We start from the raw sequence: 20786 nt of genomic DNA, 5'->3' as shown, positions 1-20786 counted from the left end.
TATTTTGCCTGTTCCTCTCTCCTTTGTGTAAAATTTCCCATTTAGGTCGATTGTCGTTTTTTATGTTCTGACTTCGCCTTTGTGTATCTTTTCTGCATTTTTTATTGTCAGTATTTTTTTGTTATTTTATTCTAGAACCCCTGATGATGTCATCATGGATTAAGAAACGTTAGGAATGAACATCTAATCCAGTGACTAATCAGTAGTATTCCTGTCTGCCCTCCTGTTTAATGCACACGCACTTACACACACACACAGTGTACACACTAGGCAGATAGTTGCATACACTCCCACGACTTGCTTAGTTTAAAACTTGGTAATTCAGCTGGCATACCACCTACTCGAGTGTGATTTCACTAAAATATTGGAGTGAAGACTCGCAGTCTGAGTATGAAGCCTCGTATGTGCTATCATGATGCCCTTCACTTCAGTAGGAACGCCCTTTTATCTCGATGTCCTGAAGGAGGCGAGACTCACGCACTGTGAAAACGCGGGAGATGACGGTGACCCCTTGCACATTGCAAAATCCTGCCTGAATCTTGCTCTTTTAATGCTCCTGTAAAGGGGTATATATATATATATATATATATATGTGTGTGTATATATATATATATATATATATATATATATATATATATTTATATTGTGTGTGTATATATATACCATACTTTCAGTGATTAAGGTAATAGTAACTATATAAATACACACAATATATATATATATTGTGTGTGTATTTATATATTACTATTACCTTAATCACTGAAAGTATGGCATGAATAAAATACTGCTTTTTCACAACGATGATTTCATAAATCTTGAATGAAAGTCGGTCGCTGATCACACTCGAGTGACCCACATGTTTTGACATGTTGCTTATTTTATTTGTCAGTTCGGGCAACCTCCTATTCTAGTAAGTAGGTCACTTTGGGGGAGTTGGTATTTTCAAATGCAGGTTTTTACAAGTAAACGTAAATGCTTGTGACGCATTGATTATTGTTGTGATTCCCGTGTTTTCTGTTGTCATAGTGATTACCTCCGCCAAGGTTGTTGTTTCGGTTATATTTGTTTCTCAGTAGGGTAGGAGTGCCGTCAGTGCGCCACATGCGATGAAGTGCAGGCATTGCTTAGGTTCTTGGCAGCATCCCTTCGACCCCTAGCTGCAACCCCTTTCATTCCTTTTACTGCACCTTCGTTCATATTCTCTTTCATCTTACTTTCCAACCACTCCTAACAAATGCGAGGTTTTCCTACTGTTATGCCTTTCAGACCTTTCTACTATCATTTTCCCTTTTAGCGCTGTATACCCTCATAGGTCCTAGTGCTTGGCCTTTAGTATAAATTCAAGCTTCTGTTCAATTCTACCTGTTTGCCACTTCTTTCCGCCTTCCAGGTGTTATGGTTTTCAGCACCATTATTCATGGAATCTTGCGAATGGATTTTTATTAAACTTGTGAGCACTGTTTTTAATATAAATTTATTTTGCTTGAGATAAGGTCACAGACACTCTGATGCCTTCAATTATTCATTTTTATGGTAACTTTTGAGTATTGAAAAATGATATTGGCTTCTCTTTAATATTTATGTTTACCAGCTTTTGCGTTCAAAGTAAAAGATCAACGTAAAAAAGCTCTAAAAGGTAATATCTTCGTAGCCGTAAACATGTTTACCACATTATGTGATATAGCAGCTCTTAATAATTAGTTTACAAAATTAATCTTTAAATGGCCTAAGTTACAGATTTTCTATGTATTAAAGTCTTCGTGGTCTGCTACACATTTTTGGTACCTTTTCCACATTGGTAAATTAGTATAACAACATGATAATTGTTTACCAAGTTTATCCGTTAATGGTTAAGGTTACAAATTATCGGCGGTTAAATGCTTAATTTCCGGCTGTATATTGCTGGTATTTATTTATATATATATATATATATATATTTATATATATATATATATATATAATATATATATATATATATATATATCAGCAAAAGCCACAGGGAAAATTTTTAAAAAAGAAAAGACAGAGTGCCAAGTACTTTTGTGTATTTACCCGAAGATGTGTTAAATACACGAAAGTACTTGGCACTCTGTCTTTTCTTTTTTAAAAATTTTCCCTGTGGCTTTTGTCTGGTAAACAAAATCACGTGCTTACTTTTGTGATTTTATAGTATATATATATATATATATATATATATATATATATATATATATATATATATGTATTATACATTTATGTATATATAATATAAATGTTATATATCCATATATTTGTTTGTGTAAACAATTGTCAACAGTAATATTCTTCATGTTTTAGACTTGCCGTAGTCTAGTCCAGGGCTAGCCTTCCCCCCCCCCTTCCCCCCCCCCCGCCCCCACCCCCCCCCTCTCTCTCTCTCTCTCTCTCTCTCTCTCTCTCTCTCTCTCTCTCTCTCTCTCTCATACGTACCTTATTCAGAGCTTTGGGATCGCCTCAAACGTGTCGTATATTACTGTCAATTTTAGCGGTATGAGTGCACTCTGTAATAGATAATAGCAGTAATTCTTAACCATCAGGTTTACCAGGTTTGACCTCTTAAAAGTTCGAAGGTCTGGGTCACAGGAAACATATAACTTTTTTTATCTTTATATGAAACTGAAAATTGTAACGTGTTCTTTTTTCAGGCTCTGTTTTCTGCTTTGGTTGTAGCTTATTGTCAAGCAGAAATGGGGTTTACGCATAAAAAACTGAAGATAACTTAGCAGAGGAATACTTTTGTAAAGTGACGTGGTCGGTATGGTGATGGCGTGCCACCTCGGTGGCCGCGAGTTCGATTCTCGGATATTCCACCGAGGATTGAGAGATGTGTATTTCTGGTGATGATAGAAGTTCACTCTTGACGTGGTTCGGAAGTCACGTAAAGCCGTTGGTCCCGTTTCTGAATAACCACTGGTGCGATGCAACGTAAAAACACCATACAAACAAACAAACAATGATGCTGAAGGATGCGATTGCAAAATCTCCCTCTCGTTGATAGTATTTGAACTTGGAAAAAATTTCATTGGCTTATATCAGTTTACTATCTCAAGTCAAATACCGATATGTGTTATGGCTTTTCCTGAAGTTTTCTTTCGTAAAGTTGGCATCGATTAAGTTTCTTTCCATTAGATTATTAAAATCACTCAACCTTGTAGCACCTGTTGAATTGATAGTATGTCATTACGATCGAAAATTGCTCGCTTCTCCTTTGCACGCCACGTACAATTTTTATATCGTGCTATTCTATTTTCCAGTGATTTTTCAATTTGATTGATACAAAAATGACTATATGATTTGCATGTTTTTTTTTTTTTTACACATCCCTGAGTATTGCCGGGATAGTCCTTTGTAAGTGCTTTAGTTGATGGTATTATTGCTCTCAAATGCTAAATTACATGTAAAGTGCTTAAGGGTGCTGGGAATATCTTTGAAATGATTCCTATATGGAAGTGTGAGCATTATTCACCAGAGTAACTATTGGTATTCTGCTAGCTTTTGTGTTACTTTAGAACACAGACTTTTAAGAACTAAATAGAATTCTTAAAAATATATGTAAAAGAATGTAAATACGAATTCTTATGGAAATATATTACTCAAAATTTGGCTGCCTCACCCCCAGAGACTCATTGAGGAACCAGAAGGCTGTACTACACCTCTGGTGGGAACAAGGAAGCAAAATATGCTTATGTAATATCCGTAAGGCAGGAAATCGAGGTAAAGTGCGAGAGAGAATTACATTCTATTATTAAAAATGAGATGTTTTCTTATTAAACAGTGTGGAATATTCGTGAATCATTTTTTTCTGATATCAAAAAGTCTGTTTTCTGTATTGGGGTACAGTATCTATCAGTTTTTCCACCCGATTTTTAGCATTCGTATAGTTTTCCCAGTTGTAAAGATTTGTTAAGAAACGATTTTTGTTTTACATAGTTTATCTATTTCGTTTCATTTATCCCGTTTCTGCACTCGCCGAGGCAGTGAAAATGGAGAGCAGGTAGTTTCTGTTGGTTTACTCGTATTAGTATTAATCCCTTTGGAAATCTGGTGACTCAGCAAATAAATCTTCTGGGAGATACCGGTGCCTCTTCGCATGTGTCATGGTGGCAATTGGATGTGCATAGACGCTTATGTGTACGTGGCATATATGAAATGAACTTATGATATAGCCTGCAACATAACTTTGGTATCTGTTTCGCAAGGTCAATTATAACGCCAATTGTGTGCTTATTTTACTTATTACGTTTAATTGTTGACAATACGGCGGTCACAGTTTTAGGCAGTTTTGAAACCGAATTCTTGAAGGTTTACTCGTTGGAAGTACTTTTCCGTAATAGTCAGGACTCGGAAAGATTTTGAACACTTTAGTGACAGGACTTTTTGTCTCTTAGATTTGGTGGGCGTCTGACGTGCTTTGACAGCTTCAAGTAAATGAGAAAAGTTACGTTGCTTCTTTGTGATTTAAGTTTTATTTTGAGAAATTTTATCATGTACGTTCCCTCTCTCACACCATAGATGAACCGGCTACAATCTGTCTTGTCTTTATAGTGGGTGTGGACACATGCACTTTTTACTATCAGTTTTTGCTGAGGCTCTGTCGCGGTTTTGTTGCTTTATGTGTTCCCTTTGTTCCTCTAAGGATATATATATATATTAATATATATATATATATATAATATATATATATATATATATATAATACATATATACATATAATTGTATAGGCCTTTTTCCTTAGAGCGTATGCCTCACGGCTTGTAATTTTGAATGTTGCTAGACCTATGCGCTTCTCGATCTTCGGTTGCTACACTTAAGTTGGCTGACAGACTCCCATCCATCCTTATTCATGGATGTAAACAAAAACCATCTCTCGTGGTGCACCCAAGGCTTTGGTGCAATAAGTTCTGGTAACCCCATCGACCTCCAGTTCCCTGTTAAGGGTTGGGGTTGGGTTTAGGGTGGGGGGGGGGGGGGGAGAGAGGTGGGAGGCACTGTCATGAAAGGGGCGTGACGAAAGTAGGGCATGAGTTTTACTTACCTGTTGTGTGATTGATTTCAGTGTTGAGGCTCACACAGGTGATTGTAAGTATTGATTTAACGCTGAAAAGCGTTCCGTAGCCGTGTAATAGACGATGTATATTTAATATAATTGACTTACTTAAATATATATTTACACATTCCTATATTTATGTATATATATGGATATATATTAAATGTATGTTCATTGTTTTCGAATTTACTTATATGAATACGGCAGTATTTTTGTGTTCTCACTAATTGCGAGTTAAGATGGCTCGATTTTTCATCTTATATTTGTGCTAATTTTTATGCAAATCCTGTACAGTCGTCATTAGAATTCAAGCTGGCTCGTATGCAGAATTTGCATGCTGGTACATGTCAACATTGCCCCTTACTTGATGTAGTTTGTTTTAGTCATTTCTCGACGATAATTTTCCTATACATCTAAATAGTTCGTTTCCTAACTCCCATTTCATTCATCGTTCGTTATTCCCATAGACAGATCCGAAATAATAAGGATGAATAACAGTCTCTCTCTCTCTCTCTCTCTCTCTCTCTCTCTCTCTCTCTCTCTCTCTCTCTCTCGAACTGGCATTTATGACTGATTACCTAACTGGTTTGTAGTTTGGTAACAATAGAAGTATGTAGCTTATGTTCTAGGTGAAATCATGGATATAAATAGCTGTGGTTTGAGATATAATTGGTGTGTTTGTTTGAGCTAGTTTTGCCGCATTTAAGTTGCTGAAGGACAGCGATTTAATCATTTTTATGTAGAGAATTATAAAAATCATCCGTCAGATTTTCTGCATGAACGATCTGTTTCTGTACAATCCGGCAACAACCATGGAATACAAAATATATGTAAAATTTCACTGGAAAAATCGAAGGCTGTTATAGTTAGTGGTAACTTATCACAAAAACCACTTGAACTGAGATGTTACCCTAATGAGAGAGAGAGAGAGAGAGAGAGAGAGAGAGAGAGAGAGAGAGCCTGACTGGTATCTCATGGATGATGGCAACTATAGTTAGTCTTAGTGGGGGTCTCCAGTGTAAAGTCAGTGTGTCTTGTCCCATCTGCCGAGCTGCCGAATGCAGTGTTCGTTAGTATTGACTGAGAGTCTCCGCAGGACGGAGGTGATTCGTACTCCTAATGTCAGTGAAGAGGATTCACATGGTGGAACAGTCAGTGCATTAGCTGCGTGTACAAAAGCGAATTAACATCGTTTATACTTGTGATTTGTCACAACCTTTGATGAGTTGGCAGTTAGCTGTAAAAAGGTGTTAGATATTTTCTTGCTTTGTTTTCAAAGTGATAGCGTATTAATGGAATAATATAATGACAAGAATTTTGTCTGTGCGTCCATAGTTTCAAGATAGTAAAAATGGTAAGTCTTTTTTCTATATAATCCTCACGTGTGTTTGAGTACATACTTTATACACACATACGGTATATATTATTAAATATATATATATATATATATATATATATATATATATATATATATACATACACATACACACACACACACACACCACACTCACACGCGCATATATATATATATATATATATATATATCTATATATATATATATATATATATATATACACACACACACATTTATATAGTGCCTGCGGATTAATTCTCTTTTTTTCGAACTTTACAATATATTTGGGTCACAGCCAAAGCGAAGTTAGTCTAAGTTTTCCCGAAGCTGCAGCGAAATTTCTTTCTTTCTCTTTCTCTTTCACTTTCTCTCAGGAAATTCATCTTATCTTCTCTGAGACTCATTGTCCGTGAGGTATTAGATGCGCTGTGGAAATTCATTCTTGTTTCTCTTAATGGGCTTAATGGGTGCCAGAGATTGTTTCTGTGTTCTGTCAGTCAGTATTTACATCAAGGCATCAATGACCTTTTGTTGTTGTGACGCCAGTTTGTTTTTGAAATCGTTAAAAGGATGTTGAAATTATAAATTTCATTCTAACTTATCATGCAAGAGAGAGATAGCAGAGAGAGAGAGAGAGAGAGAGAGAGAGAGAGAGAGAGTAAAAAAATTCGGATATGTTTGTATTCATATAAAGAAATATTTACAAGTATATGTCGCACTGAAATTTGGTTGTGCGAAATGAGTTGACTGATGTATTTGTATTTTAATGTGTGTGTGTATATATATATATATATATATATATATATTATATATATATATATATATATATATATGTCAGTTTTAAGCCGGCTTTTAACGTGGGGTAGCACCAGAGAAGAATCAACACATTTCTTGCCATTTTCTTGCTTTAACTGCTGAATCGCAGGTGTTCCCGTTATCAGACGCTCCCAAGCTCGAGACCTTCCTACACCCATGACGTCATCATTCCTTCTCGCAACCTATGGCGCTTCGCGGATATGAAGTCCCCTTCCAATACCCCAAACACACCACCCTTTTCCCGGTATTCCTTTCCTCCATTCCCCTGTCTCTATTGAATGATACTCCCTTTTCACCAGCCTCTCATACTGCATTCTTCCTGTAGGGGTGAGGTGCACTTCGACCTGTAATTGTAACAACTTTGTAACCACGGCCTAGACCGTGTTTGTAGCCATGTTCTTTCCTTCGATTCCCGCCACCTTCATCCATGTGCTGCGTAACCTCTCCAACTATTAGTTCTTAGTGCAACTGTGGGTTTTTCTCCCAGTGTCGTCTTTAGATCATTGTAATTCATCTCGTGTATCATTCTCTGTATCATCTTGCTGCCCAGCCACCCAAACTCCCTCTAGTCACTCTTGTCTTGGGCGTCGAAAGGCTGGTAAATGCCCCAATACCCGGCTTTATTGCCAATGCATCATGAATCATTCATTCATGCTCCAATCTTCACACTTGATCGAATCAAATCAAAATACTCCGACCCAACCTGTCACATCCATCAACCATTTTACCACTTGTACCGCATTTCTCGCCCTCTCATTTCCTTGTTTACGTCGGATACGCTTTGAACACTTCATTTCAACAGCTTCAACCTTTTTCTTTTGTTTGCATTCATCATCCATTCCTAACTTGCGTTAAGGTGCCTGAACAGTCCCTTCATGCATTCCCACTTTGGCTTCCATAGATCATATTAGGTCTCTTTCCAATCTTTTGTACGCACATACATGCATACATACATATATATGATGTGTATGTATATATCTATGAAATGAAATTAATCTAATCACATCACCTTGATTCATATGTATATATATTAATATATAATAATATAATATATATTATATATATAATAGTAGTATATTATTATAATATATGTTTATGGGTTAAAAAAACACAATTGCCACCGCTACATAAATTAGATAAAACACACACACACAGACACAGTGATCACCACTACATAAATACTTGCCATACTGAATCACGCATCAGCCTCTGCAGAAATCTTCCGCAACATTAGCTATTCCCTACACGTACACACAAAGCTCGGTAGCGCTTCAGCCAGCTTCCTTCTTTTCCCTTATTCATTTCCATCTTGGCCTCCTTAGGTACACCAAGCTGCATCTCGGTCTGTTGCTTGTATCTGCCGTCTTCCTCGTGTCACGTATTTTGTGACATGCTTCTCCTCTTATCTTACCATTATGCCTTATAGTATTTACCCAGTCTTCATATTTTTCATTTAAAACTCTCTCTCTCTCTCACACACACACACACACACACACACACACACACACACATATATATATATATATATATATTATATATATATATATATATAATATATATTAGATAATTTCCGAGGTAGAGCGAATTGGATATTAGATGACATTTGTAGTTTGTTTGTGTATAAGAATCACGGTGATGTGATATAATATATATATATATATATATATATATATATATATATATATATATATATATATGTTTATATTATATATATGTATGTTTGTTATTATATATCTGTATATGTTATTATATATTATATATATGTTTGTATGCTTACACGTTTACTATAATAATCTTACTCGTTAATAAGAGAATGATTAGTATAATGTATTTTAGGTGCCTGATATTTTAGTTTAATATCATGAAGACTTGCCTCCGTTTCCGCCTTGTACTCGGGAATAACGCCTGTGACGGGTAATATCATTAAGACTTCCCTCCGTTTCCGCCTTGTACTCGGGAATAACGCCCGTGACGGGTCTCTTTTGGTCAATGTTTCTTTGACGTAATTCCTGTCGTGTTATCGAAGCGATTAACAAGAAAAAAAAGGGGGGGTAAGACTTCCTGTAGTTTTACATGTAAGAGGAGAAGGTCTAGTGCATTTGCATGTTTGGACTGGAGTTTGCTTCATGCTTCGTCCCCTCAGGTTACGTAAAATCATTTGATAGTCCCCTCGGCTCCCATTGAAGCCCTCTTTTATTTTTTTCAGGGTCTTTAGGCTATTGGTTCTGAGAAGGGTCTGTTTATCAGGAGCCTCTCCAACCCTCCTGCAACCCTCGTAGGTGCGCTTTTGTTATTTGTTTTGTCTTGGTTTGTTTCGCGTTGTCACTTTATTGTTTTATATGCTTAGTACTACATGCATCATCGTTTATATCACTCGTCCCCCTCTCTCTAACAATCGCTCCTTTATTGAAGGAACCCTTTTAACAGCTATTTGATAGCGTGAAGTGGCTGGGCTGTCAAGTGTCAACGTCAGGTTACCCACTCACGGCAATGGATACTGATATCAGAGATTACTAATTAACTCTGTGTTCATGGTGTTTGTTTGAAAGTTCTTATCTGAATGCTGGTGAAGGCGCCTGTTCCTGCTCAGCCATGCTGAGGACCCATCTGACTCGCTCTTAAAAAGAATTTATGAGCTACCTTAGTTATTTCATTTTCTGAGCAGCTGCTCTCACTCATTGTTTAACTAACACGCATTAGTACGAAACGCTGTTCTCATTCTGACATGGTACCTTATTGACTTATCGTACTTTCCATTTAAAGGTCTTCTGTTTCTGGTTTTTCTCGAATTGCTATTTTGGATATTACATTTCAGACTGTGTATTCCTTAAGATATATTGTGGAAATTGGTAAGCTTTGTGTGTTCTGTCCTGTAAACTCATGGAGTTCAATCACATTTTTTCGCTGTATGACAAGCACCTGGCATCGCCTAAAGTGGCAGACCCATCAACATTGTTAATTTTCTTCTGCCAATTAACAAGGTTTAAGCTCTTGCCTTTTTTTTGTTTCGTGGAGTGTGTGCGTGTTTGCATTTATGGTTACGTTACGTATATTTAGTCTCGTAAATTACATTTGTTTAATAGTTTGTGTTTATGCTTTTGTTGATATTTGAATAATGACTCTTTTGGTTGACGCTAGTGGTATATTGAGGCTTGGGTGTATTATTTGCTTTCTTTCTGTTTTGCAGACTTTTGTATTCGTGGGCAAATATGCTTCCCATCATTCACGTTCCTGTTAACCTGTTTATATAAAGTTTTTAAGATAACTTTTCTTGCTTCTTTATTTAACCTCCCAACACCACGCCCCCACAGCAGCTCCAACCAGCATAATGAATGACAAAAAACATAAATCGGCTTTGCAGTCTTACACAATTGCATAAAGCAACATGATATTTTCGCTAACCTTGTGAGGCTGCCACTTTCGTCGATAGGAAATGGCGATTAATGTGGGTCAGGGTTGAGAGCAGCTCGTGGAAATGATAACCCCTATAAATACGAGCTTTATATTCTACGCGGAATAACGGGAAATGAGAATTGGAAGTGTTTTGGCTGGTCTCGTCAATTAATGTATATCTACTGATGGTTGAGATTTAGCATTAAACAGAACTTCACTGGGACTGTGGTATTTTCTCTTGATCGCGACCACAACATAATCTTTTTTCTCCACTGGAAGTTCAAACTGATTGTGTCTGTGAGATAAATCATATACTGTAAAGGGTCGTTAGACTAAGAATGACACCGGAAACGAACGAAGGGATGTTTGTTCGTTGACTTCGTTCTGTGGTTAAAGATTTTTTTTATTTATGTACCGGAAATATTTATTTTAGACGTCGGTGAAAGTACCAAGACTTTTATTTAATATAAAGAGCAAATTAGACCAACTTATGTCCTAAGCACAGCCACAAATTTGTTCTTCCATTGAGGTTGCTCCGCGTGACAGTTGCTAGGCTAAGATTGATTATCTGTAAATCATTAACCTCAGCACTACCATGTTGTTATTATTATTATTCTGTTAAATAAAATGGCAGAATTCAGCGAATTAATCTTATATATTATATTTTCTATCTTTCTTATTGCTCGCTTTTCTGGCTCTGCGATACCTCGCTGAGCCAGAAAAGCGAGCAATAAGAGAAATAGAAGATATAATATATAAGATTAATTCGCTGAATTCTGCCATTTTATTCAACAGAATTTGTTTAAAAGAGGGTCTTCTCCCAAAATATTATTATTATTATTAATTATTATTGATTATTATTATTAATTATTATTATTGTATTATTATTATTATTATGTATTTTTTTTCCATTTTATGCGGGGTTCTTACGCCATGGTTAATCTTGCTCTAAAAAGCTCTTTGGTACCAGTTCCCCTTGGTTCCAGTTCCCCTTGGCTCCAGTTCCCCTGGGTTCCAGTTCCCCTTGGTTCCAGTTCCCCTTGGTTCCCTAAACCCATACCCCTATTTTGCTTAATGATAAATGCAGACCTTGTAATATAGACTGGATGTTTTTTTTTTTCAGTATCCTTTCAGTGTCCTTACTGGATTTTTTTTTATTATTTCCTATTGTTATGTTATTAATTTACATATTTTTGTTATATATTTGATATTTAATTACAGTACTTTTGCTTTTCGAGTACCATATGTCTAGATGTATAATGCATTTTATTAAGGAAGCTTTGTAAATCCCGAAATGTCTTGCTGATCAAATGATCATCATCTGCACAATGATCAAATCCGCGAGAAGGGGAAAGGGCAAAGGTGGATTAACATTCCCTTGTAGCATCTCAGTTTTTGTTATACGTTGGCCAGACCCCATCGACATTAACCTTGCATCTGCGTCGTTCTCGGATAATCCCAAGTAGCTTTATATACTGAAGGGGAATGCCATTGTGACATAACACCTTCCTTATTAGTCTGTGGACGCTGTCAGGTTCTATCTCATAGTCAACGAAAGCCATCAGAATAAGAGTTTTACATTCCATTCACTGCCTCACAATGTCTTAACACAAATGTTTTATCCTTGTAACGCCACTCATTTCTAAAACTAGCTTGTTCATCTTGAAGCTTTTTATCACTTTTTTCCGGTTCTTGAGGGGTGCGAAGATGCTTATGAGTAATTAAAGCAAAATGTATTTTTATATACGCATGTTATTTTTTCTGCAAATAATAATAATAATAATAATAAAAATAATAATAATAATAATAATAATATATAATCATTATAATAATAATGTCCTTATTATTATTATTAATTAATTCTTAATTAATTATTGTTAAATTTTATTAATTATTATTATTATTAGTTATTATTATTATTATTTATTATTATTATTATTAATTATTATTATAATTCGAATTATTATTATGTATTATTATTATTATTATTATTATTATTATTAGTTATTTATTATTATTTTATTATTATTATTATTATTAATTATTAATTATTATTAATTATTATTATTATTATTTATTATTATTAATTATTATTATTATTCTAGCTTTTTTTCTGCAATTCCAGAGGTGCAAGGACTGAGTGCTGATTTGAAAGTAGTGCATACATTGCAAAAAGGTTGAAAACCACTGGGCTAAACAGTCTAGTTATTTAACGAGGCGTCATTCCAGTTTGAGCTTAAATCTTCTCCCCATAGATTCCTTCATATTGACTTCTCCTTCCTGAGTACGATGGCTTCGTCCATATCATCTGCCTATTTGTCCAGTTTTCTCTTTTTTGATCTTCATTTGACTCCACTATCAAGAATTGAATACTCAGCACGTTCTACTTAGCGTTCTTCATCTCTCAAATTTATCAGCTTGTACCTTTTACTTTGGTCTATTTATTGTATCCCAGGTTTTATCTAATACTCAAGGTTTCCGTCTTATATCCCTAATCCTAGTGTTTCTTGTCCACCAGATATATATATTCTTAGTTAAACCAGGCCTCAGATGTGGCTTCTAGAACTGAAAATCTCCTTTCTTATTCCGTGTGTAAAAAGCTCTTGAAATTCGTGTTCAGGAAGCTTTCTTATTGAAACGTAGATACTCTTATCAACTTTTTGTTGGTAGCTTTTAATTTTTTCTTGTGTTTTGCGATGAAAACTTGGTTTCTCTGGTTGCCATCTGGAAATGTCCATGTGGATTTACTTCTGTCCTTCATGTGGAAAAGATTTCATTTTCATTTGCAGTCTCTCCGAGGACTTCCTTCCATGACATCTTTTTATCATATATATACATGCATATATATATATATATATATATATATATATATATATATATATATATATATGTACATGTATACATATAAACACACGCGCACGCACACACACGTTTCAAAAATTCACTTCCTTATATGAGGGAAAAATAAAAGTAGATAAAATTTGTTTTGAGATGCTGGAGTTTCTAACTCATATATTTACATATATTATATCTGTGTGTGTATGTAAATAGATGTATGTGTGTATGTGCCGCATACACTTTGAAGTGCATTGAGCAATTTCAGCCAGACTTGGTATACATATGACTTATCATCTGGAAAAGAATAATGTGGGGGTAAGAGATCACTGGCGCCAAAGGAGGATGTGTGGGAAAGTGGTGAAATGTAAAAATAACCGAAAACGACAGATATTAGTGTCTAACCCATAGTTTTCGGGGTCACTGAGATGAATGGTGACGTTCTTGATGCTCTTCAAGTTCAAGTTTGTCCCTGATAGTAAGGGGGTGGGTCGGAAGGGGGTGACATGTAAAAATAACCAAAAAAGACAGATATTTGTGTCTAATCCATAGTTTTTGAGTCACTGAGAAGAAGTGTCTCTCCTGATGCCCTATAAGTCCAAGTTCAGCCCCAATAGAAGGTAGGGTGACGTATAGATATTTATGTATAATCCATAGTTTTTGAGGTTGCTGAGATGACTAGTGACACTCCCAGTGCCCTATAAGACGAAGTTCAGCCCTGATGGGAGGTGTGGTGGGAAGGGGGTGACACGTCAAAATACTAGTGTCTAATCAATAGTATTCGAGGTTGCAGAGATGAATAGTGACACTCCAGATGCCCTTAAGTCCAAGTTCAGCCCTTATGTGAATGGTGGGTGAGAAGTGGTGAAATATAAAGTGTCAAAAATGTGGGGTAATGTAACCAAAGAAACTATCTTAACAGGAATGGGGGAGAGTGAGAGAGAGAGAGAGAGAGAGAGAGAGAGAGAGTGATTGGGAAAGAAAGTGAGAGAGAGAGAGAGAGAGTTTATCGGTTCTTATTCAGAGATTTCCCAGGCAGCACGGGGTTGGTCAGCTAGTATGATATATATATATATATATATATATATATATATATATATATATATATATATATATATATTATTGTATGTGTGTGTGTACATCCTCACTGTCTATGATAGAGTACATGTATACTGACTGGGCATTAATTGTATGGCTTGTGTATAAATGTGTCACCTAAATGGATGAATATTTATGAGCAGAAAAGTGCCACATTGATATACCATGAGAGACTGTATTTTCATCTTAAACTTCGCACGACGGAAGTAAAAACTGGAAATGAACAAAATGTCAACCAGTAAGAGAGGTCTCTGATCAATCTCAGCAATATATTCTCAGTACCATGTCTGTATTTTGCTATATAGTATATACTTGTTTCAATATATATATATATATATATATATATATATATATATTATATATATATATATATTATACTATATATACATATATATCCACTGATTTGATTCATTATCTTCAAGACTGATATTAAAGCGGGAAACCACTTAATAATAATATCGACATTTTTCATTGACTCACATACCAGGTCAGAGAAAAAACTGACCTGATATGTGAGTCAATGAAAAATGTCGATATTATTATTAAGTGGTTTCCCGCTTTAATATCAGTCTTGAAGATAATGAATCAAATCATTGGATATATATATATATATATATATATATATATATATATATAGTATATATATAGTATATATATACATATATATATATATATATATATATATATATAATATATATATACATATATATATATATATATATATATATATATATATATATATATATAGAGAGAGAGAGAGAGAGAGAGAGAGAGCCCTTACCTTACCTTACCTTACCTTACCTTACCTTACAGACCTTACATCTTGTTCGGGTTGCCCCAGGTCCCTCAGTGTGAGGCACCTCTAATGTCTACCAGAGAGTTGCTAGTACATCTTCCGGTATATTTTGCATCTTCCAATCTTGGATGGTCTGGGATGCAGTTTAGATATTTGTCGAGCTTATTCTTAAACACATCTACGCTCACTCCTGATATATTCCTCAGATGAGCTGGCAACGCATTGAATAGACGCTGCATTATCGATGCTGGTGCGTAGTGGATTAATGTCCTGTGTGCTTTCCTTATTTTTCCTGGTATAGTTTTGGGCATTATTAATCTACCTCTGCTTGCTCTTTCTGATATTTTTAGTTCCATGATATTTTCTGCTATTCCTTCTATCTGTTTCCATGCCTGAATTATCATGTAGCGTTCTCTTCTCCTTTCTAGACTATATAATTTTAAGGATTGTAGTCTTTCCCAGTAGTCAAGGTCTTTAACTTCTTCTATTCTAGCTGTAAAGGACCTTTGTACACTCTCTATTTGTGCAATATCCTTTTGATAGTGTGGGTACCATATCATATTGCAATATTCAAGTGGACTACGAACATATGTTTTATAAAGCATAATCATGTGTTCAGCTTTTCTTGTTTTGAAGTGCCGTAACAACGTTCCCATTTTTGCTTTACATTTTGCCAACAGAATTGCAAATAACATGTTCCTATTCATCATCACACCAAGGTCTTTAACTGCTTCCTTATTTGTGATTGTCTCATTATTAGGTCCCCTATATGCATATAGCTTTCTTTCTCTGTCTCCATAATTTATTGATTCAAATTTATCAGAGTTAAATACCATCCTATTTACCTCTGCCCAATCATATACTTTGTTAAGGTCTCTTTGTAGAGCGTTCCTATCTTCATCACAAGTAATTTCTCTACTTATTCTTGTCATCTGCGAAACTACTCACTACCGAATCCTTAACATTACTGTCTATGTCTTCAATCATAATAACAAACAGTATTGCAGCTAACACCGTACCTTGCGGCACACCGGATATTACTTTGGCTTCATCCGATTTCTCGTCGTTTGCAATAACTATCTGTTTTCTGTTGTGTAAAATTCTTTTAACCATCTTCCTACTTTATCCACGATATTGTGTTTTCTAATTTTCTTCGCTAATATATTATGGTCTACTTTGTCAAAAGCTTTTGCAAAGTCTAAATAAACCACATCTGTTTCATTTCCGCTTTTCATATTTTTGAATATGTTCTCACGGTGGACTAACAGTTGGGTTTGTGTACTTTTTCCGGGTACGAAACCATGTTGTCCTTTATTAAACATATTATTTTTTATTAAATGTTTCATAATATTTTTCTTCATTACCCTTTCATACACTTTCATAATACGTGATGTTAGACTCACAGGCCTATAATTACTTGCCTCTAGTCTTGATCCACTTTTGAAAGTAGGGGTAATATATGCTAATTTGTGCTCATCATAAATTTTGCCTGTATCTACACTTTGTCTTAATAATATTGCAAGTGGCTTTGCGATAGAATGAACTACTTTCTTTAACAAAATAGCAGGCACTCCATCCGGCCCTGCAGCAGCTCCATTTTTAATTTCATTAATAGCCTGCACAATATCAGCTTCATTAATATCTATGTCAGCTAAATATTCACTATTTTCATCCCTTACTTCTATATCATTATCTTCATTATCTATTCTAGGGGTGAATTCTCTCTTATATCGTTCTGCCAATATGTTGCAAATTTCCTTTTTTTCATTCGTTAATCTCCCTTCAATTCTTAGAGGGCCTATTTCTATTCTTCTTTTATTCATCTTCTTCGCATATGAGTATAATAGTTTGGGATTTTGCTTGATATTTAATAGGGTTTTTTCTTCCAAGTCCCGTATTTCATTTTCTTTTGATTGTATAATCTTTTGTTCTGCATTTTCTATCTTACTTTTTAGTTCTATAACTTTCCATGCATTTTTTTCTTTTGCAAGACCTTTTTTCCACTTTCTGATTTTCTGGAACAAGATCCTTCTGTCTCTTGGTATGCATGACTGATGTTTACTTTTCTTCTTCGGTATATATTTATCCACTATTTTCTCTAATATATAATATCTCCGTATTTACCATATGTCATCACTTACGAAAATGTTATCCCAATCTTTGTTTAATTCTTCATTTATTTCTGACCATTTTTATATTTTTACTGTAGAAGTTGTATTTTCCATATCCTTCCCACTTTTTCATTTCTTGCTTATCTCTGTTTTCACTTGCTTTGGAATGAACTGTTAATTCTATGACATTATGGTCTGAAATACTCGCATTATAAACTATTATTTCTTTAACATAATTCATCTCGTTCACAAATACTAGGTCTAAAGTATTTTCCTTTCTTGTTGGCAGGTGATTTATTTGTTGAATGTTGTATTCTAGTAGCATATCAATAGCTTTTCGAATTGCCTCTTATCTTCTGCACTACTATTACTCTCTTTTTTATATGTATAAGTACATCCACAATCTCCTATTCGTTCTTTCCAGTCTACGAAAGGAAAGTTGAAGTCTCCAGATAGGAGAATAGTCCAGTCCTTGTGATTTCTACATATATCATCCAATTTTTCTATTATTAAGTCAAACTCTTTAGTATTAGGAGGTCTATATATTACTATGTTCATTAATTTTTCAGATTCAAATTCTACCGCAATTAGTTCACATTCTGAGTTACTATATTTCTCATATATTTTTCCTTGTTTTTTGTCTTTCCCATATATTGCGGTTCCCCCTTGATTCCTATTTTTTCTATCTGATCTATAAGTTTGGAACCCTTTTATTTGATCATCATTCCCAGTCTCTTGGGAATACCAGGTTTCACTTATATTCATTATATCTATTTTCTTTTCATTTGGGTTTTAGTTCTTCTAATACTCTATTTTTCTTTTTGAGTTACTCGTAACTAAACCCTGCGCATTCATCACTATGATGGTTTGCGTGTTTTCTCCTTCATTTAATATTGGTAATAATAAGGATTTTCCCATGTCTCTTTCCTGTTCTGGTATGTTGTTCTTTTTTTCATTTCCAGAAATTCTGACATTAAAAAATCCAACTTTTCCATAATATTTGTTCTTCCTTCATCATAATTATTCATTTTGTGTCTGAATCTGCAATTTTCTCCATATCTGCAATATCCTCTTGCATAATAAAAACAGTTATTATCTCTTGAGTAGAATCTTGGAGAGAGAGAGAGAGAGAGAGAGAGAGAGAGAGAGAGAGAGAGAGAGAGAGAGAGAGAGAGAGAAGATTCACAAAACTTAAATTTGGTATCAAATTTGCAGTTAACCCACAAAGAGGAGAAAATGAAAAAATAAATAACAAGCACTTTCTTGTAATTGTTACACATTTTCAAGGTACACTGAAAATGTGTAACAATTACACGAAAGTATGTGGTAATTAATTTTTACATTCGAAACCGGTCAGTATCTACACCCAGACTCTATTTTTGTACTTATGGTGATGCGTGACAAACGCATCACGTATTAATGTGACATATATATATATATTATATATATATATATATATATATATATATATATATTGATATGTATATATATATATATGTATATATATATATATATGTATATATATATATTAATATATATATATATATATATATATATATATATATATGTGTATGTGTGTTTCTCTACCTATCTATCTATCCATCCCCGAGTGCTAGCAGATTAAGGGTTATTAATCATATTAATGAATCTACGAAATTTTTTTTATTAGACTACCTTCAATTTCAGTGTTATTATTACACAATGAAAGCTCATTTCGTGTAGCCACTGACCTTCCTGTGAGCCATAATTTCATGACCTTAGTTGACACGGGCTTTGAGATTCACCCAGGTGAAATGAAATTATTTGGTTTTCCAAGGTGAAAGTAAGAATAGACAAGAATAGTTTGTCGTATTTATTAAACATGTAGAATCATACGATCTTTAAGTTTCGTGATTGTGGAATCTGTAAGGATCTATTATATATATATATATATATATAATATATTATATATATATATATATATATATATATATATATATTATATATAGTGTATATATATAGTATATATATATATATAATATATATATATATATTATGATATATATATATATATATATATATATATATATATATATATATATGTAGTATGTATGTATGATGTATGTATGTATGTATGTATCCTAGTAAACAATGACTGGCCATAATCTCTAGGGCTTAGGGAGGCTGTTATTAAGTAGTTGCGTGTGTTTAGGCTTGCCACGCAACCTGGTTAGATCAACCTTCTGCCATAGAGAGAAAGAGAGAGATCCACACCCTGTTAGCCTTAATGTGCCATGGGGTTTGTGTGAGCACACGCCTTCTAGTTATACACACAATAGGGTTTTCCATCATTATCGAGAAGGCCGATTCAGGAAGATGAAACCAATTCTTTAGTTCCCTTTGGGTTTCTCGTTTCATTCGTAGTTTCCTTGTCTATTTGTTTGGTGTCTTAAGATGTTCTGTTTTGTTGTGTATAATACACTACATGTCGGGGATAATCAACATACTTGTGTCAAGGGCAAATATTTGTGTTTGGTCCTGTTTTCAACTTTAATTCTGTTTCCCTCGTTTGAAATATTTTGTTTTTATTCGTTAGGATATGCAATACTAACGCTACAGTTAATTTTAATTTTATTGTTTCTCTCTCTCTCTCTTCTCTCTCTCTCCTCTCTCTCTCCTCTCTTCTCTACTCTCTCTCCTCATCTCTCTCTCGTCTCTCTCTCTCTCTCTCTCTCTTCTCTCTCTCTCTCACTCATCTTCATCTCCTCTCTATATATATATATATATATATATATATATATATCTATATATATATATACACACACACACACACACACACACATATATATATATATATATATATATATATATAATATACACACGTGTGTATTATTTAATTCAGATTGGGTTTACTGTGCCCTTGTTTTGTAGGAAGATTTAAACTCTTATAAACTAAGAATCCTGACAATTTTATTTCAAGAGCATTAGTAGCGTTGCCTTAAAGAGTTTCATCATATCAGTGGTGTGTAGAACTTTTCCAACCCTGCTTGAATTGTTGCCACATCGGCCAAGGACTTCCTTTGATCACGGGAAGTGAATCGTCCATTTTAACTCTTGTAAACTCGACACCGAGTTAGGAATAAAGTACAACCCATTCACTTTATTAAAAAAAATGTCCACGGAAGCGTGTTTCGGTCACTTTTATTTATTTATTTATTCATTTATTCATTCATTTTAGCTTGTCTACACCAAGCATTGCATCGAGTAGTCAAGGTTTGTGGAAAAATTTTGAATCACTCGTCTTTATGCATATTTGAGATAGCAGTTTATAGGATATGC

The 20786-nt window shown here is 34.5% G+C and overlaps 1 protein-coding gene across 2 annotated transcripts in view; it reads left to right on the top strand.

Moving 5' to 3' along the window:
* Positions 1–20786, top strand: part of LOC135201382 (inverted formin-2-like) — a 128158-nt gene that overhangs the window by 55638 nt on the left and 51734 nt on the right. The window contains exon 1 of one of the 2 annotated variants that reach the window (XM_064230239.1): positions 6087–6419. The exons of the other annotated variant lie outside the window; for it this stretch is intronic. Coding sequence (XP_064086309.1) covers positions 6417–6419 — 3 coding nt within the window. The 5' untranslated portion in view covers positions 6087–6416. Of the gene's footprint in view, positions 1–6086; positions 6420–20786 lie in introns of those variants that run through there. 2 annotated transcript variants of the gene reach the window in all.

Source organism: Macrobrachium nipponense, chromosome 28, assembly GCF_015104395.2.
Source record: "Macrobrachium nipponense isolate FS-2020 chromosome 28, ASM1510439v2, whole genome shotgun sequence".
Classification (NCBI taxonomy): Eukaryota; Metazoa; Arthropoda; class Malacostraca; order Decapoda; family Palaemonidae; genus Macrobrachium; species Macrobrachium nipponense.
The sequence above is the reverse complement of the archived record's forward strand: the minus strand, read 5'-3'. Positions and strand labels throughout refer to the sequence as shown.